This window comes from Euphorbia lathyris, chromosome 6 (genome assembly GCF_963576675.1).
Source record: "Euphorbia lathyris chromosome 6, ddEupLath1.1, whole genome shotgun sequence".
NCBI classification, from domain to species: Eukaryota; Viridiplantae; Streptophyta; class Magnoliopsida; order Malpighiales; family Euphorbiaceae; genus Euphorbia; species Euphorbia lathyris.
The window spans coordinates 77,645,536-77,672,050 of NC_088915.1; the positions used below are offsets into that span (position 1 = coordinate 77,645,536).

General features: G+C 42.4%; 2 protein-coding genes across 3 annotated transcripts; one reads left to right on the forward strand and one right to left on the reverse strand.

Moving 5' to 3' along the window:
- Positions 1 to 15,324: 15,324 nt before the first annotated feature.
- Positions 15,325 to 19,120, forward strand: LOC136232679 (uncharacterized). Of its 2 annotated transcripts, XM_066022009.1 has the most exons (6): positions 15,325 to 15,685; positions 16,094 to 17,417; positions 17,538 to 17,807; positions 18,209 to 18,364; positions 18,623 to 18,746; positions 18,932 to 19,120. In XM_066022009.1, exons 1-5 carry the CDS (start codon positions 15,678 to 15,680, stop codon positions 18,740 to 18,742), a joined length of 1,878 nt encoding a protein of 625 aa, XP_065878081.1. In that variant the 5' UTR covers positions 15,325 to 15,677; the 3' UTR covers positions 18,743 to 18,746; positions 18,932 to 19,120. The 2 variants fall into 2 exon arrangements, with proteins under 2 accessions (XP_065878081.1, XP_065878080.1); XM_066022008.1 differs by lacking the exon at positions 18,932 to 19,120 and having other exon boundaries at positions 15,326 to 15,685; positions 18,623 to 18,907.
- Positions 19,121 to 19,257: 137 nt separating this feature from the next.
- Positions 19,258 to 26,254, reverse strand: LOC136232810 (lysine-specific demethylase JMJ28). The gene is made up of 13 exons (XM_066022233.1): positions 25,277 to 26,254; positions 25,046 to 25,191; positions 24,061 to 24,166; positions 23,833 to 23,965; positions 23,675 to 23,738; positions 22,749 to 23,400; positions 22,018 to 22,347; positions 20,835 to 21,365; positions 20,684 to 20,756; positions 20,511 to 20,596; positions 20,266 to 20,385; positions 20,112 to 20,179; positions 19,258 to 19,569 (listed from the first exon to the last, which is right to left on the reverse strand). Exons 1-13 carry the CDS (start codon positions 25,964 to 25,966, stop codon positions 19,545 to 19,547), a joined length of 3,024 nt encoding a protein of 1,007 aa, XP_065878305.1. The 5' UTR covers positions 25,967 to 26,254; the 3' UTR covers positions 19,258 to 19,544.
- Positions 26,255 to 26,515: the final 261 nt, after the last annotated feature.

Sequence of the window (26,515 nt, forward strand, 5' to 3'; positions counted from 1 at the left end):
TTTTTCGAAGTCCAGTCTGTTAGGGGTGGAAATTTTTTTTTAAGCTTTTAGCACACTTAAACTTTATGATTTTGGTATGTTAGCTAAAAATTGTAACATTTTCACACTTTTTTTTATTTTTAGCTATAATTTTTTTATAATTTTCATAAAATTTAATTTAGAAATTAAGTTAAATTGAATCTCAAAATAAGAAATTGATTTGTTTTATAGAAAAGAGATAATAAATTCTTAAAAAAAGAGATATATAAAAATAACTTCATATAAAAACAAAAAATGAGTTTAGTGTGGTTTGAACCCATTAATTTAGAAATTAAGTTAAATTGAATCTCAAAATAAGGAATTGATTTGTTTTATAAAAAAGAGATATAATAAAAATAACTTCATATAAAAACAAAAAATGAGTTTAGTGTGGTTTGAACCCATGACCTCTTACCTTAAAAACAAGACTCTTAACCAACTCAACTACTTTAAACTTTTGAGATGATACTACATAGGTTAAATATATACTAATATTTGAGGAGGCTACACGGGACAAAAATAACGACACTCAAGGGCGGAGCCGATGGCCAGGGGGGCTTCGGCCCCCCCGGGCTCTGGGCTGGATCCGCCCCTGACCATAACTACAGATAAGTATATCTCACTGTATCAAGTAATAAATCCGATAAATAATGGATGTCAATCCGTAAACTTTCTTAATGTTTAGGCGAATAATTTGATACATTTTGATTTTAAATTAATTTTACTCATGCTCCTATTCTATGTGAGATGGATTTTAGTATGCTTTTTTCCAATTAGTACGAATAAATTGAAATGCAGTAAGATTGATTTAAGGAAAAGTATTTTAATGTTGTAACTTAGTTTTGGGCAAGTAATCATATTTGTCTAGGTCTAATCCTGTCAATCCTTTTTGGTTCTAATCAACCATTTTAGCACCGTTAATAAATGATCAAATCTAAGCTTAGAAACTAAGGACTTTAAGTACTCGTAGGGTTGTCAAGTCTACAATTTCTAGAGGTTTTAGCTCTGTAAGATACGCTAATATGAACTTGGATAAAAGATAAGGTGATTTAGACACAATTAGAAAAAATGAGTAACAAAATACGAAAGAAATATTGAAATAAAAATATGAATTGTATTGATAAACACAAACATCCGAAGGCTAACAATTATACAAACTAAGTTCAACCAAATATTATAGGTCTTAAGAGAGAAATATAAATTTTTCCTTAAAGGCAAATTTAACCTTAATGTTTCAAGCGAAGTGTAGATTTATTTCTAACGTATGAAATGGTTCAAATTTAACCCTAACGTTCCCAAGCAAGTTCAATTTTAGCCATGCAGTATCAAAAAATTGAAAAATACTAGTTTGACTGTTATTTAACGAGTAAATTACACCAATAGTACCTGAACATGTAAAGTTCAGGTACCATTGGTGTAGTTTACCCGTTATTTAACTATCAGATTAGACCTTCCAAACAAGTCTGTCAATAAATTGAAGCAGTTTCCTACATTTTTATATCGTTTTTTTTATAACTATATTAAAAACACAATAAATATTTTTATACAATTTGATAAAAAAAGGGTTAATTTCAAATATAACCCATGTGGTTTCAAGTTTTGACAAATAAATACATGTGGTACACTCCATTTTTCAAATAAATTATTGTGGTTTGCATGTTTTTATAAATAAGTACTTGTGGTTTGAATATTTTACAAATAGATACCCATGGTTTGGATGTTTTTGCAATAACAAAACATAAACAAACGCTTAATTTAGGCAAATACCCATGTCTTCACTGTTTTCGTGTTTTTGAAAAACGGAGCATACCACAGGTATTTATTTGCTCGAAATCAAACCACATGTATTTATTTGCCAAAACTTGAAACCACAGGGGTTATATTTGAAATTAACCCTAAAAAAATATGATTAACTTATATATAACTAGACCTGTTCAAAAGCCCACTGGCTCGCCCAGCCCGTCCAAGCCTGCTCTTCAAAGACTGGGCTTGGATGTATATATTTTGTAATAGGCCCGTCCCGTCCCAAGCCCGTTTAGGCCCGAATACAAAGTATGTTGGGTTTGAGATTTGTCTCAAAACCCAAACCCAGTCCAGCCTGATCCGAAATTTTAATAATAACTTTAATTTTATAAATTTTATAGTTTAATAAACTTTATATTCTAAAAATAAAAATTTTAAATTTCTTCAATATAAAATTTTCCAAACTATATATTTTTTAGAATTGGTAAACATGTACATATTTTTGTTACTGTTTTATTTATTACTATCAATTTAGGATTGCGTTAATTGATTTTTATTGAAATAATCCTCTAAAATTTAGTTTATTGTATTTTATTATTTATATTTATGGTTTAATTTTAATTTTTTAAAAATACAAAAATGTTAGTTGGGTCGAACCGGGTTGGGCTTGGGAATTAGTTCTTTTAGCTTGGCCCAGCCCGGCCCGAACCCGATGTAAATATAGTTCGGGCTGGGTTGGGTTTGGACAAAGTAATTATGTGACAAACCCACTTAGGCCCGACCCAAGCCCAGCCCGGCCTAGCCCATGAACAGGTCTATATATAACAGATTTAGTTTTTAGCATTTTAACATAATTTTTTAATGTTGTTTTTTTTTTTTGAGAAGAAAACGACTATTATTAAGAAACAGAAATATTTTCAATACAAAGAGTCTCGTCTAAGTAACAAGGATCAACAATAATACTAAAAAATTAGCATTGGAACGAGAATAAGGAGTCATTGAATGGGCCACTCCATTCGCTGATCTAGGGAAAAAAAGACAATAATCTGAACATATAAGTAACATATCTTGACTTTCTTTTAAAACAACTCCGAACTTTGTAATATCATGGATCTTTGTTGACATACGATCCACCACTCTCTTAGCATAAATTCCAAACTGAACATTCTGAAATTGGAGTGAAATTGCCCAGAGTATCGCATCACGGAGAGCCAACGTCTCAGCTAGCGGATAACCAGATTTAGACGAAACAAACCATCTCTGGAAAAATTCCAAATGAGCTTATCATCTCTAACTACTGCAGACACCACCTGTTAGAAATAATATCGACTTTACGATGCAAGATTCATTCAACCAATCTACTCCGGTTTCAAATGTAAGTTCCTGGTATAAAAAGATTAGAAACCATCGCATCTTTGTTTTCATTAGTAAAACTAGAGGTAATATGACAGCCTTCTTCATTTATTAACCGCAGACCATTCCATACTGAAAGCGAATATCCTCTCACAATCCTCCAATGAATACCCTTTTGAATAACTTTAATCGAACTCCATACACTCCTCCAAACAAAACTGAGATTAAAGGAAAGGAAAGACCCATGAGCATAATATTTAGCTTTGAACAACCTGCTAACCAACATATTAGGAGTATCAATAAGTTTCCAAACCTATTTACCCATCAATGCCAAATTAAAATCCTCTAAATTATGAAAACCCAACCCACCTTGATCTTTAAGTATACTCAACTTATCCCGGCTACACCAATGAATTCGTCGAGCTCCATTATGCTTCATACTTCACCAAAAAGAATTCATTATTTTCTGCAGCTCATCATATATTGATTTTGGAAGCAGAAAAGTACTCATGCAGAAGGTGGGGAAAAGTAATTTTGTTAGTTATACACTAAATATTTTAGACATGATTAATAAAGGTATGAAGTGACAGTTAAATACAAGTCGAACGGTTTTTTCTAATTTTTTATAACGTAGGGTTAAAATTGATCTTGCTTGGAAATGTTAGGGTTAAATTTGCACGATTTTATACGTTAAGCCTAAATTTGTACTTTCCTTAAAACGTTAGGGTTAAATTTGATCTTTATCCCCAAAATATATTAAAAATAATAATTTACTTAGTAATCTGGGAATGCGGAATAGTGATCGGGGCTCCGTCGGGGAGATATTGCCTTCTGGTGGGTCGACTCTGCGCGGGGATCGGTCCCTGCGGATACTCCGAAGATTAAGACAATTAGTTATTCTTAGAGAGCTTTTTAGGCTAGTATGAATGAAGTAGAGTAAAATAAGAAAGAGTTACCCGCCCCTTCCTCATTGAATGGGTTATTTATACCGGACAATCATGGGCATGGGGGCCATCTGCCACTTGGTCGCATGATGGGCCGCCCTTGGGCCTTAGTGTCGTAATCCGAATCAAGTAGTCCCCCCCGGCCAAAGCAGCCGAGTATTGTATGCGAGGAGGTAGTGGCTCGAAAGGACTTTGGCCTTCTTTGAACAAGTGGTGGACAGCTGGGTGTGAAGGTACCCGTTTATCTTCCTGAGACCGTTCAGAAAACCGCGCATGCGTTGTGGGTATTAGCGCATCATTAATTGCCTCCTCATTAAATGCCTCTGCATGCGCCATAAAAGCTACCTTGGATACCGTGCCCTGCCGGCGCCTCCGTCTTTTGGCTGTCTATAAAATGCAGGGGTGAACCCTTTTTTGTGGTTTACTTTGCCAGAAATTGTTTTGCTCTTTGCCTCTGTACCGTCCCTGTGCTACGGTTGAAGTCGGTGTTTCTCGTTCTAGTTGCTCGTCTTGGGGAGTGGATATATTAGTTGACGGAGCTTTGCTGACTCTTCGTTACGATGCTATTCGTACCCGTTTGCGAGGTCAGTTGTACCCCTAAACTCTCCTTTCTTTCGCTCTTTTTCTTTGTTTTATTCTGGGGAGGGGAGTATGCCAGAGGGTTCTTCACGGGGAGCCCTAAAAAGACTGCCGCCCGTCACACCGGGTGACTTTACGCTGCGGGACGCTTCGCGAACTCGGGTCGTAAAATGAAAAAGGCGACCGAACGCAGGAGAGGAGAGTGCCTCTGCGGCGATAAAGAGGAAGAAAATCCTAGAGCGCGTGCCGCCTAACGTTGAGCGGCCGTTAGGGGGAGTTGCCATCGGAGTTCTTGAGGTAGTGGTGGTGGTACCAGAGGGCTTGATTACCGAAGAGCGCCCCTTGGCCTCGATCTACGAGGAAATACGTCAGAGGGTATGGACTCGTGCCGCTGGGGTTACTAATATTGATGGTCATCGATTCGAGGGAGTCGAGCAGCCAAAAAGGCCGGAATCTTTGTCGGTTGAAGATGCGCATAGTATTATTATTGCCGAGGATTTGGCCGCTATTTCTGCGGTGTATCGATTGGGAAAGCCCTACGAACTGCTCGCGCTCGGGGAAGATATCCGCGCTCATCATGCGGGTGGCGCGAACGAGCTTATCGTTTATGAGGAGCAGCTTGAATCGGGGATGCGGTTGCCCCTACTTCACTTCTTCGTGGAGGTTCTGAAGGAATATGACTTGTGTCCTGGTCAAATCCATCCGAACGGGTGGAGGATGATGGTGGCCTTCTATTCGTTATGCCGGTCGGCTGGATATCAGGCGACTGGGTTGGTATTCCGCGAGTTCTTTCGGCCGAATAAGGGCCCCCATTCGCAACACGTTACCTTTTCGCACCAAAAGTTTAAAGTGATTGGTGGTTTGAAGGATAAACTTCATGAATACAGGCATCGCTACTTTCTAGTGCGAAAGTTGGACGGCGATTTCCCTTTCCGAGTAGTGTGGAACGAGGAACCTATGGATCCCAGTCGTTGGCTGAAGCCTCGAGAAAAGTTGCCTTTTGAGGTGCAGCTTGTGTCTTACTTAAAAGGGCTTCCGGCAGATAAAGATCGTAAGCAAGATGTCGATGAGCTCGTTCGTCATTTCTTAGCCGCGGGGTACTACATCTGGAACCAATGGCGAATGGCTCAGATATCCGGATGGACAGCGGCGGATTTTGAGAGGTGGAAACGCAGATACAACTTCAAAGCCGGAGAATTGGCGGAACTAGAAGCAATTTCTGTGAATGTTGCTGTTGTAGGTGAGGGGTCAGGGTTGTAGGTTTTGCTCCTTTTTCTCGATGTGCTATTGTTGTTATGTAGTCTAAATTTGTCATCCTTCTTTGTCATGCAGGTCCCGGAGATCCCCGCGTCAGCATGGACTTTGATCCAAACGAGTTTGGGGTTGGCCTTGATACCACGGAGGAAGCTTTTGTTGTTGCTTCTGGATCCCTGGCGTCGTTTTCCTCGCTCGAAGATGCGAACCAGGTGGTTCAGAGCATGGGCGGCGTGCTCTCGGTGCACGAAGAGCTTGAAGTTGCTGTAGACATTCCGGAAGGGATGCCCGTGGAGGGGCAGGAGGCCGAGCAAGCTGCCGAGGTGATGGTTGTTGAGGAGGAGCAGATTGAGAAGCAGCTCCAGGGGCCCCTTACTCGGAAACGTAAGAAAGATAAGGGCAAAGCCGTGGCTGGGATGTCGAGCGACCAAGTTCGTGCTGTAGATGATGTGGCTGGAGACACTGACGGCTCTAAACGAGCGTGTACTGAGGGTGGGTCCGACGCAGGAGCTGGGATGATGGATCGCGTAGGCGATCATCCTGAAATGATGAAGAGAATGGATGTGAAGATTGCCAAATTTCGCGAGTATGTTATGGGCTTGTCGGTCCATTCGAACATGGCGACATCTGAACTAGCTCGGGCGATGGCTCGCGTAGCTAAGGTGCCCAGGGAAGTTGTCAGGATGGACGGCGTGTCGAAGATGAATCTCGGTGTGGAGACCTTATCGGCGCTTGGTGTGGTAAGCTCTCTTGCTCACGTAAATTTGTTTCCATCCACTGTGTATTGAGTTATGCTGTTTTGACACAGGCCATTCAAAATGCGAACACGATCTTTGACATATGTGTTAATGACGAGAACCTGTTCCGGGACATGGAGCAAGGCCTGCGGAACGCAGTGAAAGATCTGGAAACTGCGAATGGGAAGGTCGCCGCCGCCAGGGAACTGCTGGAGCGCCGAGAGGGCGAGATAGCTGTGCTGGCCAAGAAGCTGAAGGTGGAGACAACAGGTAGGGTGGAGCTGGCGAAAAAATTGAAACTTAATGTCGAGAAAATTCGTTCTTACCGAGTTATGCTCAAGTTCGCCACCCTATGGACCCGCCGACTGAAGGAAAAAATTGACGAGAGAGCCAGGCAAGCCGACGCACTGTCCGAAGAGAACGAGAAACTGAAGTGGGATCTTGAAGCTGCTCGGAAGGAGGCCAGCGAGCTGCGCGCTCTTGCGGGTCAGCGCGAGGAGAAGCTGATCAAAATGGATAGGATGATGATGATCGCAGCTGCCCATTCTGCCGGGTATGACGTGCCTCCGGAGGTTATATTTTCTCCAAATGTGTATGATAAGACGGCCCAAAAGAAAGCTGTAGAGTTCTGTGCTCGTTTCAAGAAGTGATTTAGACTGTTTATCTGTTGCTTTCTTGTTTTTTCAAAGTTGTAATGATTTCTGTACCATTGGTATCTTTGTGGATTTTGTGGTAGTAATGTGATCATCACTTTGCATCCTGATTTGATTTGAGCTTTCCTGATCTGTTTTTCACGTCTCGTCATTCTTTGCTATAAATAAGAGTCGATTTTTGCTTGCAGTTTTCGTTTATGTGGTCAACTGTTTTCAAACGTTCATACTTCGTAGTTGCCTTTGTTATTCCGAGCTCCGTTGAGATGTCACTTCGAGACGTCGTGGATTCTGCTAAGGTCCTCGAGGTCCAGAAAGCTATATCGGCGATGCCTCATCCCTATGTGTATTGTCCTCCGAGGGATGACCACGAGCTAGACAAAAAGGTGCGATATGCGTCTCCAGTATGGATGAACCGGAGTTTGTCACGGAGAAGTCGAAACGGGGAGAGTGAGAGTTCCGCACCCTATACTGGATCCGCTACTGACTCATGCGAGGTTGTTGTCAGCGCATTTTCTTCTACTGAGAAGAAAATCTGGTCACAAGATGGGATAGGGTTCCTGAACCCGGATGAGTCGGTGGTGCCCGTGACAAATTCTCATCCTGCCTGGGTTAGGCGGCTGCTAGCCGACGAACTAGATCGGGTTATGAACCTTCCTCTTGTGTTGGAAAACCGTCGTATAGGGCGCCATGCTTCACCAAGCCGTCCACATGGGGCGACGTTTGTCGATCCGGTGAAACCTCATAGCGTAGTCTTTCTCGAATTCTCAAGGCAGGGATTTCTGAGGCCTATACCGGCCGACCCGGCACACCGAGTGACTCATATGGGGAAAGCATACTTGTATCATAGGCAGAACGGGCATAATACGGACGAATGCATCGACAAGGGAGCAGTGCATCAAGCCCTTATGGACGCGGGTGCCATTCTGAACCCTGACAGTGTCCGTGCCAACCTTGCGTGATGGTGACGTGTTTGATCTGTAGTTTCCTGTGTTTTGGCCGTTGTTGGGGCCTTTCTTCTGTTATGGATTTATGTAACGTTTGCTTTGGTATCAAATATAAGCTTATGTGATTTTGCTTCTTCGTGTATAGGCTCAAATCTTCTTCCTTAGTGAGTGTTAATGTATTTGTCTAGTGTTATCTAACGGGGCCCAATGATGTAGTCGATAACATTTTAGATGCTTTTGTGGCGGAACGCGCAGCATTGTGCCCGTGTTAGAGCAATTAATAACAATAAGGGATTGTTGGTCGATTATGTAGCCGCTCGAGATGCGTGATAAGGACTTTGGAAGGCATGTAGCTGCTCTGGTTGCGGAATGCGTATAGTTGTGCCCGCTTTAGAGCAATCGATAATAATATGGGATTGTTGGTCGGTTATGTGAGCAATTGAGATGCTCGACAAGGCCTTTGGGTGGCCTGTAGATGCTCTAGTAGCGGAAAGCACATAGTTGTGCCTGCTTTAGAGCAATCGATAACAATATGGGATTGTTGGTCGATTATGTGAGTGATTGAGATGCTCGACAAGGCCTTTGGGTGGCATGTAGATGCTCTGGTAGCGGAAAGCGCATAGTTGTGCCCGCTTTAGAGCAATCGATAACAATATGGGATTGTTGGTCGATTATGTGAGCGATTGAGATGCTCGACAAGGCCTTTGGATGGCATGTAGATGCTCTTCATCCAGGGAGTTCGCTTGCGATCTTCGTCAAGGTAAAGTTTTTTGAACAATACGCAAAGTACAGAAACGAGAGACTTTTATTGATAACTTTCCTTACAAGCTATTGATAATACTTCTTCAATGTCTGGATATTACAGCTATTGTCGTAGACCAACCCGTCTAAAGAGGCGATCTTGTAAGCGCCATTGTGGAGAACGGTGTCGATCTTATATGGTCCTTCCCATGATTGGTCGAGCTTGCCCTAAGCCAAAGGGGACTGCGCTGCTGCGGCGTCTCTGAGCATAAGGTCCCCGACTTGAAAATTGCCAGGGCGAACTCTTCTGTCGTGATATCACGCTATGTTCTGCTTATGGGTCGTGATGTGTAATAGAGCATTAAGGCGTTCTTCCTCCAGTCGGTCACTATCTTCTGCGAGCTCCGCGTTATTGTCGACTTCTTCGAAACTGGTCAGTCGGGGGGAGCGAAGGATGATTTCAGATGGCGCCATGGCTTCGGCTCCGTATGCGAGAAAAAAAGGAGTGCGTCCTGTCCCCGAGTGAGGGGTAGTGCGGTATGACCACAATATTGCCGCGATGTGTTTGGGCCACGCCCTGCCTTGGTCGGAGAGGCGCGTTTTGATTCCTCGCAGGAGCGTCCAGTTGCTTACCTCTGTGAGGCCATTGCTCTGAGGGTGCGCGACCGAGGTGTATCGTCCTCTAATACCCCATTCTGCGCAGAAATCGCGGATCTGACCACAGTCGAATTGCCTCCCATTATCCATGATAAAAGAGTGAGGGATCCCAAATCGGTATATGATTGTTCGTTTGAGAAAACCGATTACATTATCTGCCGTTATCTTGGCGATCGCCTCGGCCTCGATCCATTTGGTAAAATGATCGACCGCCACTACGACGAAACGCTTTTGTGCAAGAGCCATCAGGAAAGGGCCGAGCAGGTCAATGCCCCATACTGCGAATGGCCAAGGTGTGATAATGCCCTTGAATGGAGCCGTCGGGGCGTGATGAGTGTTGGCGTGTAGCTGACACGCTTGACAACTGCAAACTAGACGTGTTGCGTCGGAATCCATGGTTTGCCAGTAGAGCCCCTGAAGCCGAGCCTTCTTTGCAATTGTTCGGGCGCCCTGATGCGAGCTACAGATGCCCTGGTGAATTTCTTTCAGACAGTGATCGCCCTCCTTCTCAGATATACAGCGCAACCAGGGATGCGTGGAAGGTTTCCGATAAAGAAGGTCATCATGCAGCGCATAACGCCACGAACGTCGGACCACGAGGGACGCCTGCGTCCGGTCCTCGGGGAGTGTTCCGTCCTGAAGATATCTGATGATTGGGCTTCTCCATCCCCCTGCCGCGGCATCAGCCGGGTTGATCTGTAACGAGCTGTCTACGTGAATAGTCGGGGCACCGGCGACCTCGATGAGGGTGGTCGGGTCATTAGTCTGTTCGCCTACTGCAAGAGCGGCGATAGCATCCGCTTCCTCGTTCTCCTCACGTGGTACCAGTATGAGGTCGAGGGTTATCCCTTTCGTTTTGAGTTCGTTGATCAAGGATGTGGCGAGGGCCAAGTATTGGCACATTGTCGGATCTTTTGCCTTATAGGTGCCGCTGACGTGGCTAATGACGAGCTTTGAGTCCGAATATATTGTCAGCTATCCGCTCACTATGGTTGTTGATAATCTAAGAGCTGCGATCAAGGCTTCATACTCTGCCTGATTATTTGTGGTTGGGAAATTGAGCCGGACGGCGTACCGCATGCGGAGATTGTTTGGTCCTTGAATGGCTATGCCAGCGCCTGCCCGTCCTGGAGCGCAGGACCCATCTATGCTCATAGTCCAGACGTCGCTGGTGCGAGCCGTTGCTGTCTTGGGGTTGGTGGTCAATGAGCCGGTGAACTCGACGATGAAGTCGGATAGTACCTGAGCTTTGATCGTCGTGCGAGGCTCAAAACGTACGTCGAATTGGGATAGCCGAACGGACCAGTTGGTGATTCGTCCGGAGACCTCTGGTTTCTGGACGGCCTTTTTTAGTGGGTAATTGGTTCTGACCACAACCGTATGTGCCTGGAAGTACGGTCTCAAATGCTCTGACGCTTGAGTTATAGCAAGTAGAGCCTTCTCGACCTCAAAGTATCGGACCTTGGCCCCCTTCAATACTTTGCTTAGAAAATAGATTGGGTAAAGCTCCGTCCCCTCTTCCTGGGTTAAAACGACTCCTATCGTTTCATCGGCGATGGTGAAATATAGGTGAATATCCCGCTTTGGTACGGGCACCGACAGTAGTGGAGGTGTGGCGAGGAAACTTTTGATAGCGCTGAACGCAGCCTGGCAGTCCGCCGACCACTTAAAGGGATGCTCATTTTTTATTACTTTGTAAAAGGGCAAACACCGTTGTGCCGAGCAAGAGACAAAACGCCCTAAGGCGATGATCCTTCCGTTTAGTCTTTGAACCCCCTACAGGTCACGCGGTGGTTCCATTGCCAAAACCGCTTCGATCTTCGCGGGGTTAGGCTCGATACCCTTTTCCGACACCACGTAGCCCAGGAAATTACTGCTGCGAATTCTGAAGAAACATTTTTCCGGGTTCAACTTAAGGTTATAGGCTCTGAAAATCTTAAACACCTCCGCCAAATCTTGCGGATGGTCGCCTTCCTCGGTGCTAAGAACCACCATGTCATCGATATACACTTGTACAGTCTTGCCAATGAGATGTGCGAACATCTTGTCTACCAAATGCTGGTACGTGGCTCCCGCATTCTTTAACCCAAACGGCATGACATTGTAGCAATACGTGCCTTCATGCGTAATGAAGGATGTTTTTTCGGCGTCGGCAGGGTCCAGAGGGATCTGCTGGAAACCAGCGATAGCATCGAACTGAGACAAAATCTTGCGACCAGCAGTCTAATCAAGGAGCTGATCTATATTAGGCAGCAGGTAAGAATCCTTGGGGCAAGCTTTATTAACATTCGTAAAATCTACACACATGCGGTACTTCCCGCTGGCTTTCTTTACAAGTACAACGTTAGAAATCCAGTCCGGGTAGTTAACTTCGCGAATAAATTTTACAGCTAGGAGCTTGTCAATCTCTACCGTTACTGCGACCTGCTTGTCCCTTGCCTGCACTCACATCCTCTGCTTTAAGGGTTCGACGGAGGGGTCGATGCTTAGCTTGTGCACTGCTTGATCAGGTGAGACCCCCGTGATGTCCTCGGTGCACCAAGCGAACACATCTGAGTGTTCCGATAGGACAGCTCTGATTTCATTGGCCAAAGGGGACACGAGCCTGGTCCCGATCTTTACAGTCCGATTTTCCCCGAGGACACAGTCATCGACCGGCTCGATAGGCACGGGATTGTACCCTCTCATGTCCATCAGACCGTCCTCTAGGTAGAGCGTTGTCCGGGGCTGAGTTGCCTCCCACTGCAATCTTTTAGCCAACATGCGATCTCCTTGGATGGCGATCCTTCCGTGTTGACTCGGCAAGGTCAAGCATAAACTGGAGATGTCAATCGTGGCTCTCAGGGCAGCCAGCAGGGGCCTCCCGATGATGGCGTTGTAGGCTAGTGGAATATCGACCACCACCCATTCTACGGTCTCCTCTGCTTCCTCGACTCCTTCGGCGAAAATGGTAGGCAATGTGATAACTCCCTTGACCGGGACTTCGATCTCCGACAGGCCGACCAGAGGGAAAGATCCGGCTCTTAGGGAAGTGTGAGTACTCTTCATTGCGCGGAGTGCCGTCCATGTGAGCAAGTTCACCGAACTTCCCATGTCAACCAGCACCCGGTGTGTTTTGAAACCAGCGATGTTGATGGTTACGACCAGAGCTTCTGAATGGCTGGTCCGGAGGGGTGGCTGTACCGTTAAGGTCTGCCCGACTGCCTTCCTCTTACGGGAGCTCTCCGGTGGTGCGGAGAGCGCTGGTGCCCCTTTCCTTATGACGTGTATCTCCCCATGGTACCTTGGTCGCTTGGGCTCCTCTGCTCAGCCCGCTTCTCGCTGCTTCGGGCTCTGCTCCCTCTGCCTGATCATTTTTGGTGGTGCGCCCTGCTCTGTGATCCGTTCAATCTCATTTTGCAGCTGATAGTAGTTTTCCGTGGAATGTCCGGAGGATTTGTGATATTTGCAGTACTCGTTTTCCGTTCGAGACTTGACCTTGTCGCTGGAAGGGATTTACTGTGTGAATCGGCGAGGCTGGTTCTGAGCTGCGTAATGCACCTCCTTGCCGCGGGATCGATCTCCCCTTCGCTCTAAGTTTGCCCGCTCGGCGCGGGCCGGAAAGGGCATTGGGGCTTCCTTGCAAGCTCTGGCGTCCTCTCATACCTCTGGAATCGGTCTGCCCTTATCCTGCTTGGGTGCGTCTCCCCTGGCCTTGTCTCTATCCGACTCCTCGTACCCGGTGGGACGATCGCAGTCATCATACCTAACAAAAGTCTATGCCATGGTCATGAGCTCCTCGAAAGATCTTGGCATCTTCCGGAAACATTTTTGCTTCAGAGGCTCGCATGAGGTCCCCTTTGCCAAAGCGTCGTGAGCCACCTCCAGGTTGAGGCCCTTAACCTGCAAGGCCATATGGTGAAACCTCGAGAGGAAGTTACGCAGAGGCTCATTCGCTCGCTGCTTGAGCCCGTTGAGGTCTGAACTGATCTTCCTAACTTTTGCCGCCGCAGCAAAACGGGAGAGGAAAAGATCTTTTAAGAGATCAAAAGAGTCAATTGATTCTGGAGCAAGTCCTCGATACCACTCTTGCGCACTGGACGAAAGCGTGGTCGGAAAGACCTTGCACATGATGTCCTCGTCCTTCGAGTATAAGTTGATGGTGTTCATGAATGAGGCCACGTGATCATTTGGATCCTCGGTCCCCGTGTATTGGGACAGTCGGGGAGCCTTCCAGTCGCGCGGGAACCTCGTCTCGATGATCCTCTGCACCAGCGGCGTTTTGCTGGACGTGATGCTCCCTCCCATTACGCCCCCGAGGGCCCTTTTATCAAGGAAGCGCTGGATTTTCAGCTCCAACAAATCTTCGCTACTCGCGGCTGAGGTTTCCTCGCGCCGCGCTCTACCTTCTCCGGCCATAACGGCACCGGCTCCGCTTCCCGCGATGATCAACGGCACCACGGCCTCCACTGGTGGAGCTCATTCTTTTTGTAATTCCGCCGCCTCCTTGAGGTATTGCTAGATTTTGGCGTTCTCCTCCTGCAAACTCCTTTGTTGATTTATTATCTTCATCTGGGCCGCCGTATGTATCGCCTGGGTTGTCTGAAAACCTTGGATTGCACTGAGGAGTTGAGTGGTGTTGTAGGTCTCCTCTTCTTCAGGGCTCACCTCCTCCATTAGCGGTCCTAGGTTTCTGGGGGAAATTGGAATGTTCGGGGTCGAACGCTCGGCGTGCGTCATGGAGCTAGTTGCTCCCGTTTCGGGTACTGTCGCCAGGGCCGATTCAGTGGGGGTCTGCATTCTGTTTGAAGCTCCGAAGTCACTTGTAATCCACGCTCACCGCACCAAATAATCTGGGAATGCGGAATAGTGATCCGGGGCTCCGTCGGGGAGATATTGCCTTCTGGTGGGTCGGCTCTGCGCGGGGATCGGTCCCTGCGGATACTCCGAAGATTAAGACAATTAGTTATTCTTAGAGAGCTTTTTAGGCTAGTATGAATGAAGTAGAGAAAAATAAGAAAGAGTTACCCGCCCCTTCCTCATTGAATGGGTTATTTATACCGGACAGTCCTGGGCCTGGGGGCCATCTGCCACTTGGTCGCATGATGGGCCGCCCTTGGGCCTTAGTGTCGTAATCCGAATCACTTAGTAATGAGGAAACGAAGTTGGAATCGGCTGGAAGGGCTACCTGTAGTGGGAGCGGTCTTTGATAATTAAGTCTCTATATATGTGTAATTTCAAGAGAGAGAAAGAGTAGGACTAGCTAGAGAAAGAGTTACCTTCTTTGAGTTGTCTGCTTAAGGGTATTTATAGGTTCTGAGCAAGATGAGGTATCAAATGACCTAATACCTTTGAGATTCGGTGATCGTCTAGAGGCTTTTCACGAGAGTCCAAGTCCAATGGGAGTCTAACATTGAAAGGTGAGATCGATGCCGAGGCCTGAAACCGGCCGTTCACATCTTTCATCACTTAGTGTGATATAATTCAAATTATTACAGATAATTTTTTAAAACTGAATTTCTTTATCATTTTCACCTTATTATATAAAAAGTAATATGATAAAAAATAATTGATGAAAAGTTTAATATATTCATCTAAAAAAATCAGTGAAATTTAAATTTGATTAGAGGAGCTCAAATTTTTCGGATTCCTTCATTAGTAGGGCATTCGTAATAGTATAAAGGGGAAATTTTGGGAGTAACGTGGATGAAGAAAGCACCAGGCAATATATGTATAAATCGGAAAGCCCACGACGGCATTCACCGGCATAACTAGCGTGGCCCAAGCCCTACTTTCCCCCTTCTCTTCTTCCGTTGGCCACCTTTAGGTCTCATAAACCAACAAACAAATCGATCCCTCCCTCCTCCTCCATCACCCTCCAAAACGACGATCCACGATTTCACCGACTCAAATTTGCCGAGGACCCCCGATTACGTCATAGCCGGAGAACGAAGCAGCCGTGTAAGGACAGCGAATCAATGAGAAAATGCTTGCAGCAGCTGCAAGAACACCGAAAGTCAGAGCTACAGTTATTAGCCGCGCGTTCACGTTAAGTCCTTGGGATTTTCGATCGCCATGTCGAGGTCTGTTTATCTTCATTCTCCAGTTTTTAAATTGGGAGGAAATTTTTTCTTCTGGTTTCTATTATTATGGATTTTTGGAGCTATGCTTAGTTGACTCCTTCCTTTTTTCTTGGAAACGATTCGGTTAGGGATTTTGCTTATGCGCCTTCAAAATTTTAGCTCGCTTTTGGGGATATGAGGGTTCTATTATCGTAATTAGATTATTGGTTCTTAATTTATGTTAATTTCAATAATTTGAGCTGTTTTTTTTTATGGGAATGCCACTAATTGCGTATTTGTATTGGGATTCTCTAGCTATATAATGAATTAATAATGCTGTTGTGATGATATGTTGCACGAGTATTTGCATCTTGTCATACTCAATTAGAATAAAATTTGAAGTTCCTCTCTTATAACTTGTGGATGCAGATTTTTGATTAAGAGATTTGGCCGTTCGCTTTCTTTGAACCATAGTAGTCAGTCAGGGTTGAAGAAATATGGGACGGTAGTTACAGTTGGTTTACATGTTCCCCAATATAGATACTATGCGCAATATAGATTTCATGGTAGAGGATGCCCATCTTTTGGATTCTATGGTGTCAAGGAGCAGTTTTACAGGACTTTATTTCCTAGGAATTATTCTGTATTCTCAGCCTCTAATTCGGTAACACATCATGCCCAACTTGCCTGGAAAAGGATTTTCAGAAAAGGTTCTGCCTCTGACCAACCTATTCCAGGGTTAAGCAGAATTGCTCAAGCTGTTATCTTGGCTTTGACACGTGCACACCTTGTAGTTCCTGGTGTTCTTGCAGTTACATGTGGGCAAGTGGCATGGGCGCAGAGAACATTTGCAGAACCGGACTACTACCCTTTACCGAATTCTTTATACATGCGTGCCCAAGATGGGCATGCTTATGTGACCTCATTAGTGCTTGCTGTTGTGGAAGGTTTTATTTTGCTAGTGAGAGCAATCTATTTGGGTATTTTGTTCTCTCCCAGCATTTTAATGGCACCATTTGCGGATTGTTGTGGACCAAAGTACAGGAAAGTGTGGCTTCAGGTTGTTCATCGCACCCTAGAGAGAGCAGGTCCTGCATTCATAAAATGGGGTCAATGGGCAGCCACACGGCCAGATCTCTTTGCTAGAGATTTATGCACAAAGCTTTCAGAGCTGCACACAAAAGCTCCCGAACATAGTTTCTCTTACACAAAAAAAACTATTGAAAAAGCATTTGGCCGTAAGCTTTCTGAGATATTTGAGGGTTTTGAAGAGGAGCCTGTTGCATCTGGAAGTATAGCTCAAGTGCATCGGGCCTCTTTGAGATTTCGATACCCTGGTCAGAAACAAAAGCCTATAGTAGTTGCTGTAAAAGTCAGACATCCTGGTGTTGGCGATTCAATTAGAAGAGATTTTGAGATAATCAACTTTGTAGCTAAAGCATCAAAATTCATTCCAGCTTTGAATTGGTTGAGGTTGGATGAGAGTGTGCAGCAATTTGCAGTTTTCATGATGTCTCAAGTCGACCTTGCTAGGGAAGCTGCACATCTAAGCCGCTTCATTTATAATTTCCGTAGATGGAAAGATGTTTCTTTCCCGAAGCCTGTATACCCGCTTGTGCATCCTGCTGTTTTAGTGGAAACTTATGAGCAAGGGGAATGTGTCTCACACTATGTTGATGACCTTCAAGGGCATGATCGGATTAAAAGTGCACTTGCTCACATTGGGACTCATGCACTTCTGAAGATGCTTTTGGTGAGACTTCTTTCATGTTGCAAGACTATTATTGCCTTTTATCATTTATTTTCTGCCAGTTGTACTTGTACATGTCAATTGTTTTTCAATTAGTAAAGATAGTCTTCTTTCTTCTTCCAGGTGGACAACTTTATTCATGCAGACATGCATCCTGGAAATATCCTTGTTCGGGTGTCTCAGAGACAGTCTTCTCGGAAAGGGCTTTTTAAATCAAAACCCCATGTCATTTTTCTTGATGTAGGCATGACTGCAGAACTTTCCAAGAATGATAGAGTAAATTTAATTGATTTTTTTAAAGCTGTTGCCCGTCGAGATGGACGCACTGCTGCTGAATCCGCTCTAAGATTATCAAAAAATCAAAATTGTCCAAACCCGAAAGCTTTTATTGAGGTAACATATCTTTATTTGGGTGCTTTTATCGAGATTGTTTGTGCTTAGATAAAGCAAGTTGCATTCTTCTGTTAAAAGTGATATTACTGTACTTGGTGGTGACGAAGAACAAAGTGGAAGACAAGTTTTTGTCTCTTGATTGTAAGAAATGGGGAACGTTTTTAGTCTGTCTTAGGCTTTAACTAGATAAGCAAAGGTTAATCTTTATTCGGAGAAACAAGATAGTCCATTAATTGCCTAAAAAAGATCCTTTGAAAGTGTGGGTTGTTAATTTGGGGTTCTTGTTGTCTAATAACGGATTTGAGTGTTGGATCTTCCTCTAGTTCATGTACCAATCTTTCCCTGCAATTTCATTTTGACCATAAATGTTTGTGTTAAATATATAAGTCTTGTTTTAACAGGAAGTGGAAGAGGCATTTACTTTTTGGGGTACACCGGAAGGTGATCTAGTTCATCCTGCTGAATGCATGCAAGAATTACTTGAGAAGGTCAGGCGACATAGAGTCAATATCGATGGAAATGTTTGCACAGTGATGGTCACAACTTTGGTTCTCGAGGTAATGCAATTCTTCATCCATACTTTCCCTGCTATGCTAGTAGTTGTAGTATTACAAGCACGCCACACATTGAAATTTTCTTTAGCCGAATACTAGTCAACTTAACATTGTGTACCTATTGGGTGATATTCAAAATGGGTATCGTATCATAAACTTGTTATGTGATCTATGTATAAACAGGTCATAATTTTAGACAGGTTGTACCTGTAAAATGTGTTATAGTGTTAGAAATTGGCAGTTACAATATAACTTTTGCAGGGCTGGCAGCGGAAGCTGGATCCTGGATACAATGTAATGCAGACATTGCAAACGCTTCTACTCCGAGCTGACTGGGCAAAGTCTCTTTCTTACACAATTGATGGGCTGATGGCACCATGAAAAGGTTGTTTTTTTAGTTTGTTTTTTTTCTGCTGTTCATTTGAAAACAATTTTGATAGTGAGTTGTACGACTCAAAAAATATACCAGTTCTAAGAAATAACAAGATACACTGACATTGTAAACAAATTTTATTTTTTATTGACAAAGTTTTGCCCCTGTATTAATTTGTTCGTCGATTCCCCTTGTAGCATACTCTTATTAGCCTGTCAACTCGCAGGCAAAGATGTGATGAAAAGGAATTTTTTCCCCCTCTTTTTTGATGTCAATTTTCTTCACCCTAAAAGGGAAATAAATCTGTAAATATTACACAGAAAACAGTGGCTTGTATTGTACTCGTTTTATACCGCATTGATCAGAGTTTCAATTCTTTACAGTTATGATTGATGGATTAAAGTTTGTTCTTTATTTTTTTGTTGCAATTCAACATGTATTAGATGTTGATTTTTATTTAATTCAGCTTTTATTGTTTGCCGTTGCTACGAGAGAGAACCAAGCAAGCACGTAATGTAATCAATGAAAGGAAAAAATAAAATGTTAATGTTAAAAATGAGTACATTGTCAACTGACTTATCTTATTATGTACAAGCAATTGTTAATTTAATTCACAAGTAAATACAGAAGGGGGGTAAATAAATGCTACTGTGTATCCTTTTTAACAGCAGAAATTAGCTAATTTTGTGAGTGCCGATATCAAAATTTCTGCATGAAATACATGCTATGCTATGCTACTCCAAAGATCAATACACTCCTCCCTGTAAATTGGCTACATGATATCCTCAAAGCTGATCCATTTTTCACCTGTCATTGTCTGTTGTTGAGCTCATTACTGGTCATAGACAAAATACGGATTAGCATTACTTCCGAACTCAGTGAAAGCACATATATTAAAATGAAACCCACGAAAACCTCATTAAGAGCAATTTTACACGTAACACATAAATGGTAAACATGAGGGCCTAACATTAACAAATTGCGTCAATTTCAAACATCATTACCGGATCACTCTCATTACTCGTAAATCTCGTTATTGACTTGTACGCTATGTAATCACTCATCAATAACATATTAAAGATACATATACACACGTAGCATCGTGTGGGGTCCTATCTTGTTTGGATTCTTATCACGTGTTTGGACAAAAAAAAAAAAAGAAGAAAACCCCCAAATATTTTGTTGAACTTAAAAACATTTTATCCCCAAACCTATTCTAGAATCACCAAAAACACAAATTTTGCTTTCTAAACCAATTGACATGCAACTGATGCAGAACGCGCTAATAAAATATTTAATTTGCCAACGTTGTACCATATATGACATGTATGACAAACAAAAAGGTATTTTCATGCATAAGAAAAAAGAGGAACTTACTCTGCACATGTAAGCTCACGGATTTCTTTGATTGCTTTGCTAATACTATAAAGAGCCATTTTCTTCACCTGATTTTTGAACAAAAGCTAAGTGTTATTTATCAAATGAACAAGCATGAAACCAGCATGCAATAATAATGTGTATTGTAATTTACCTCAAAACTATCTTCTTTGGCTTTATGCTGCTCTGGAAGCAGCCGGAGTTCATCAACCAACTGGATGCATTCAGTCACATTTTCCGGCGAGAGAAAGTCTAACACCACATTCACACACGACTGCAGTATGCATTAAAGATTTAGATGAACCAAGTTAATAAGCAGTATGAAACCGAGGTTTCTGCAACGTGTACTTATGTTCGATGCTTCAGCATCTTTTGATACGCAGAAACATGTTGAATTACCTTAAGATTCCTGACTTGGTAAGGGCATCCAGCAGGAATGATGATCGCTTCTCCAACATGTTGCTCGAAACTCCACGGTTCAATCTCTGAAAGGAAGGAAAGGTCATGAAATCACAAAAAGATCATATAAAATTTAACTAACTAGAAAATGGAACAAGAGAAGTGATACTTACTGAACTCATCCTTCAACCTCATTTTATGAGCTGTATCGAGAAAGTAGTTCTGATCGAGTATCGGATGACCCATCTGCGAAAAGGAACAAGTAAATCTGATTAACTTGGGTATGAATATAAAGAGTATCAAATCTTATTCACTAGTACTTACATGTTTTTGAGAAATATATGTTTGATTGAACTCATTAGAGTGCCTTCTGATGTATTCAACCAGTTTCGGTACATCTTGTCTTCGAAAGACATCCCATTCGGCGCCACAAGACTCAACAGAGTTTCTGTTTAGACTCTCTGTATGCTTGCCACGAAACTTATGATTCTCCGACCTCCTAGAAGCTTTAACAGGCCCAAAGTAGAACTTTGAGACTTCAGTATCTGTATCAGTGTCGGAATCAGAACCCGAGCCATCTTCATCATCGAGAAACACGTGTCTGTTTTCGCGACTCGACGCGTGCGCTTCGTTACTGGCAGCAGAGAACCAGGATACTCTAGAAACTTTCTTGTGCAAGTTCATTTCTTCTGTAATCAGATCATGCAATCCAAGTTCTTCAAAATTTTGCTCATCTAATGTTGATGCTGCTCCACTTCCTTCATTCTGTTCCTTGTGTTTTCTCATTAACTTTCTTATGTAATTAAGTTGCTCCATTGATACAGGAACATCAGTTGTATGTGCCAAAATATTGACCTGAAAACAGAACAAAAAAACGAACTGAATACCATATCATAGTCATCGACCACTAAGGTCACCTGAACATCATTTTCTGTAATAAAATCACTGAACTTCATGTTTGATTTCAACAAAGTCATTCCAACCAATTTTTTGGCAAAAACTCACTGAAATGTTGATGTGGCAAAGAAGAACGTTGACTATATGCCAATTAAGCACCAATGTCTGGGAAGGATGTCTTTATTTTTACTTCTAAATTGTGGCTTAGGATGTGTCATGTGGCACACATGTGGCTGCCACATCAGCTGTAAAAATGAAATATCTCTGATGTGGTGCTTATTTGGCATATAGTCAATTGTCTTTAATGATATGTCTACATTCTGTGCGTTTTTGTACAAATTGACTAGAATGACTATATTGAAATTAAATGTGAAGTTTCGTGATTTTAGTGAAAAAAAATTAAGTTCAGTGACCATTATAAAATAGAACCTAACTTTCAGTGAACAACGATGCATTTGACGCCCAACAAAAAAGTGCTGTAAGGACTCAAGTGAATCAAATGGATTACATGTTTCAAAAAAACTGATACTAAGTTCTCTTTTATTATCTCTAAGAACACGACTTGATCCATTTCAAGCAAAAACTTAGGGTGTTTAAGAAAGCAACTAACCACATCATATGAATCATAACGTAATTTTGTCACAGAATCGGCCTGCACGAGATTGTCCCCGCTACCATACGAGATATAGACACATGGACCGAGGTCAGGCTTCGAGATTTCATGAGGCAATTCTGCTGGGATGTTTAAAACACCAGACACAGGATCCATGTATTCTGGAAGCGGTAGAGCATTAAGAAGTTCAGCATAATGAGCTGGAAAATGTTCCTGAAACAACTGAGAAGAAAGCCATCCTTTCAATTTTAGTCTTTCATGCCACATGCTGGCATGTTTTGGACCCTTAAAAGACCCCATGAATAATTGCTTGATACCAATTTCTACCTGCCAAGAGAAAAACAAATAAATAAAATGCGAAATAAAGTTTTCCCAACGCATACGAGAAAAAGATGATGGTGAAAACTCGAATTTGTTATGAGAGATAAAGACGAAATGAGCAGAAGTTTCAGTGTTCTTGCCAATTTGACAAATATTAGCTCCGACTTCTAACGTTTAATGTAGATTAGCAGTGTCGAAACGGGTTATCGTGTCATAGTTGTGCTATATGATATAATATCTTGCATGATTATATATGATTTAAATGAAACAAAAATGATAAGTGTTAAAGAGGTCATGTCAAGCTGGTTGTCTCTCTAAATCGTGTCATTGTATCAGAAATTGACAATCATTTGAAGAGTAACATAAAAATAAATAGTCCTGATAACATGGCATCGAAAAATACTAACCTCAAACCAGTCATAGCAATCAGCGGCTCGATCATTCTCAGATTTGGCAGCATTATTCTTAAGATATGTGCAAAACATGACTATTGGGTCCCAACTCAAATCGGATGTTCCCTGAAGTACATTACGAACTATTACAGGTTGACCTTTACTCCAGTGCTTCTGAAAGTGTTCAAGATCGCTATGGATGTCAACAATAGTTGGATAATACAGATAGTTGTCGCTAGAATCTTCTCTCCTAGATGCTTCCTGCAACTGCATAGATCCATTAACTTCACAGTCCGTCCCAAAACATAACGAGCAGCGTGAAAATACATCCTCTGTTTCTGGAAGCTCATAGCAACCGACTATTTCTTCTGCATCTACTTCCAGTTGCTTTACCCAGCTAGAAGTGTAAATGCTACTTAAATTGAGGAACCTATCACCACAACCACCAAACTGACAGGGGGGGCAAGGTATGCATTCTGATTTTATCTCTTGGTGTCTAGATAACCAAGTTTTACTCCGAATAGGATATTCGCTTAGGAGGGATTTAATACTGCCAGTGCCAGGCATGCTACCCTGAAGGATATCCCGACAACAACTTAAACAGAGGTTGTAAGAACAGCTTGAGCACCGTCTATGCAAATCAAGAATGGAAGTCTTGCAATTATTGCTGCATCAGCAGTCCAATCATGCAGCAAACCACAATCAGAGAAAAATTAATTTAAATATTTTAAATGCATCGTAGCTTTTTAGCAAGAGGTCACGGGTTCGAGTCTTAGGAGCGGCCTCTTGCCAAATAAATTGGCAGGGGAAGGCTTGCCCCCAATACACCCTTATGGTGGGACCCCTCCCTGGACCCTCGCTCAGCGGGGACGCGTAGTGCGACCGGGCCGCCCTTTTTTTTATTATTTTTTATCGTAGCTTTTTAGCAGTAGTCAACATACCAAGAACACTGGTTATTGCATCCCTCTTCAGCCTGCTGAATTTCAACATCAGAGGATTCGCGTCCTGTTACAGACTGAAACACATCAGAAGAAAAATCCCCTATGAATTAGCAGTGAAAGTTAAAACCGGAACATCATTAAGCAGAGATCACGAGTACCTTTTATTTTTGCTTCTATTTCTATCTCTATGCTCTGATCCTGATTTATTTGTTTTAGTACAGGAAGAAGCATACATATCAAATAATGAAAATGTAGAACTTTGTTGAGTCTACTTTTGTCCGTGCATAAGTCCTGAAACATATTTATACCACTGGTTTAAACATCACGATCGAGAATAGAAATGATAATGAGTTCTGTTCACAATTAACAAAATTAGAAATTCAGACCTTACATTCAACGTCCCTAGATTGAATAGCTGCGCAGACTTTACAGCCACAGGTTCCACGACAAACTGGACATGCTATCTTAACTTCTTCTTGCATATCAAAATACCTAATTTTATTTAACCATCAAGAACTACTAATCAATTACCAAGCAAATAATTCAAAGAAACAAAGGATGAATATCATGAAAACCTAATCTGTACTAGTACCTAGACTTTTGAATACAAGTTGGATCTACATCTGGTTAACAATAGCAGAATTAGCTAAATGGATATGCTACCAAAAGGCATAACTGTGAGGAGAAAAAGACAAATGCAATTTTCCCTGTCAACTAAAGGCGCAAGCCCACTAAGGTGCCAGGGGAGCCTAGGCGTGCACCTGAGCGACACAAGGCGCAGTAAAGAAAGATAATGTATAAACATGTGACATTTCTAAAATGCAACCAACAGTCAAATACTAAATCATAAATTTAGCATGAATTCAATTCGAAATTAACTACTAACTATAACTACTTCTCATCAGGACTAAAGTCTCCATAGTCCACACATTCATCATTCATCAAAGTTTGCCATATTTCAGCCATTCGGAGATTTTTTCCTCTTTTATTTATCTCGTTTTATCCTAATTTAATTTCAGTGATAGATAAGAGTTGAGACTAAAACAGCTTTTTTTTTTTAACTTGGAATCCTAAAAACACTTTCTGCTCTATAAAACTGCACCTAGGTGCACTCAGGCGAGCACCTCTACCAGACCCCACCTTTTGGCTTCACAGACGACATGACGGGAGCCTTTTGAGCCCGAGGCGCGCCTTTGATAACTAAGACAGACATTACAGCTTTATGTCTCTATTGTTTTAAACCAACTAAACTAAGATGCCCTGACTAAAAGTTCTGCATTTCTCTTCTAATGCAACTGAATGTAAAGCAAATGAATGAAAGGAACAGATAATTGAAGGCAATTGAATCAAACTGATAGTGCAAGAACATACTGGTCTTTGATGCAGTCCAAGCAATAGAATTGTTTTCTACAACTGGAACACCGAATTAAAGTCTTCACTCCACTTCTTCTACACCAATGGCACTTTTTCCTCTTTCCCCTCCTCAATTTCACCATATCCTTCTTGAAAGGAAGGACCTTCAAATCAAATGTAAAAGAAATACAATTAGCCCCAATTCAACATAAACAGATAAAAATTGGTGGAAAAGAACAAACAAACAACCTGCAATGCACCAATTGGCATTGGTTCAATGTTCTTAGAACGAAAACACCTTCTTGTAAGTGCACTGAAATCAGCAGCTCCAATTTTAACATCACAAGGTGAAGAAGAAGAAGAAGCACCACCTGCTGCATTGCTAAAATTCTTAGCAGGAGAAATTGCCATTAATCCATTAGGCAAATCTCTCATTAACTCCCCTTCACTATTGCTACTATCATTATCATCATCACTATGAATCTGCTGAATCACAGCTTTCTTCTTCTTCTTTTTCTTCTTCTTCCTCTTCTCCACTTCTCTTTTCAATACCATTCTAATTAGCTCCAATTGCAGGTCACCTCTCTTTAACCTCATCTTCTTCACAGCCTCATCAAGCACTTCAGATTCCCCCATCGAATTCTTCCGCTTCATAGCATTCCCCAATTTCACCAATCTCGACACTCCCCCTTTCTGTGCCCTAATTTCAAAATTAGGATGACTTACCGAATCCGCATTGGCAGTTGATTTCTTCTTGTATTCCCTCTGCAATTTAAGTGTCTCCGGTACCTTCGTCTTATGTTGTCTATGCCGACCCTGGAGATGATGAATTTCGCAGAGCTTCTTGTCTTCCAACACCCTCCGACTACACCGCCATTGCCGGCCGTCCGTCCTCTTGCAACGAAGATGATCAGGCAGAGGCTCATTCCCCCCCGCCATCAGAAACGAAATACTGAAAAACCTTCCGGCACAATTCAAAACCTCCTCAGGAAAGCGACGGAAACAGAGCTGCAAAAATAGAAACGTGAAAGGGTTACAGGGGGGGCATTTATGATGGTGGGAGTGGGATGGCAGAAAGGTGTAATTTTGAGGAAAAGGGTAGTCCAATTTGGTCTAGAAACGTTCAATTTAGTCACAATCGATGTTCTTAAGAGAGATTGCCACGATTCGAAACTCTGAGATTGTTAAAACTGAGGGTTAAGCCTTAAAAGGGTCACATGGAATCTTTTGGAGATTGAATTGAATAAAGTTTCACCGTTTTGTTATTTTGGGCCTTTTTGGACTTTAAATCAACAAATCTGCAGTTACTGTAATAATAAATTCTCTATTTTCCCATTTTAAATTCTATTTTTTTCATAATTTGTATGAGATTTTATGGGATTTTCATGTTCCAGAATGCAGCTTTTATTTGCTGTATGATTGCAGGTTTCCCCAATTTTTTTCTTTTTGATTTCTGATATAAATAAAAGTGATGCAGTGGAATAAAAC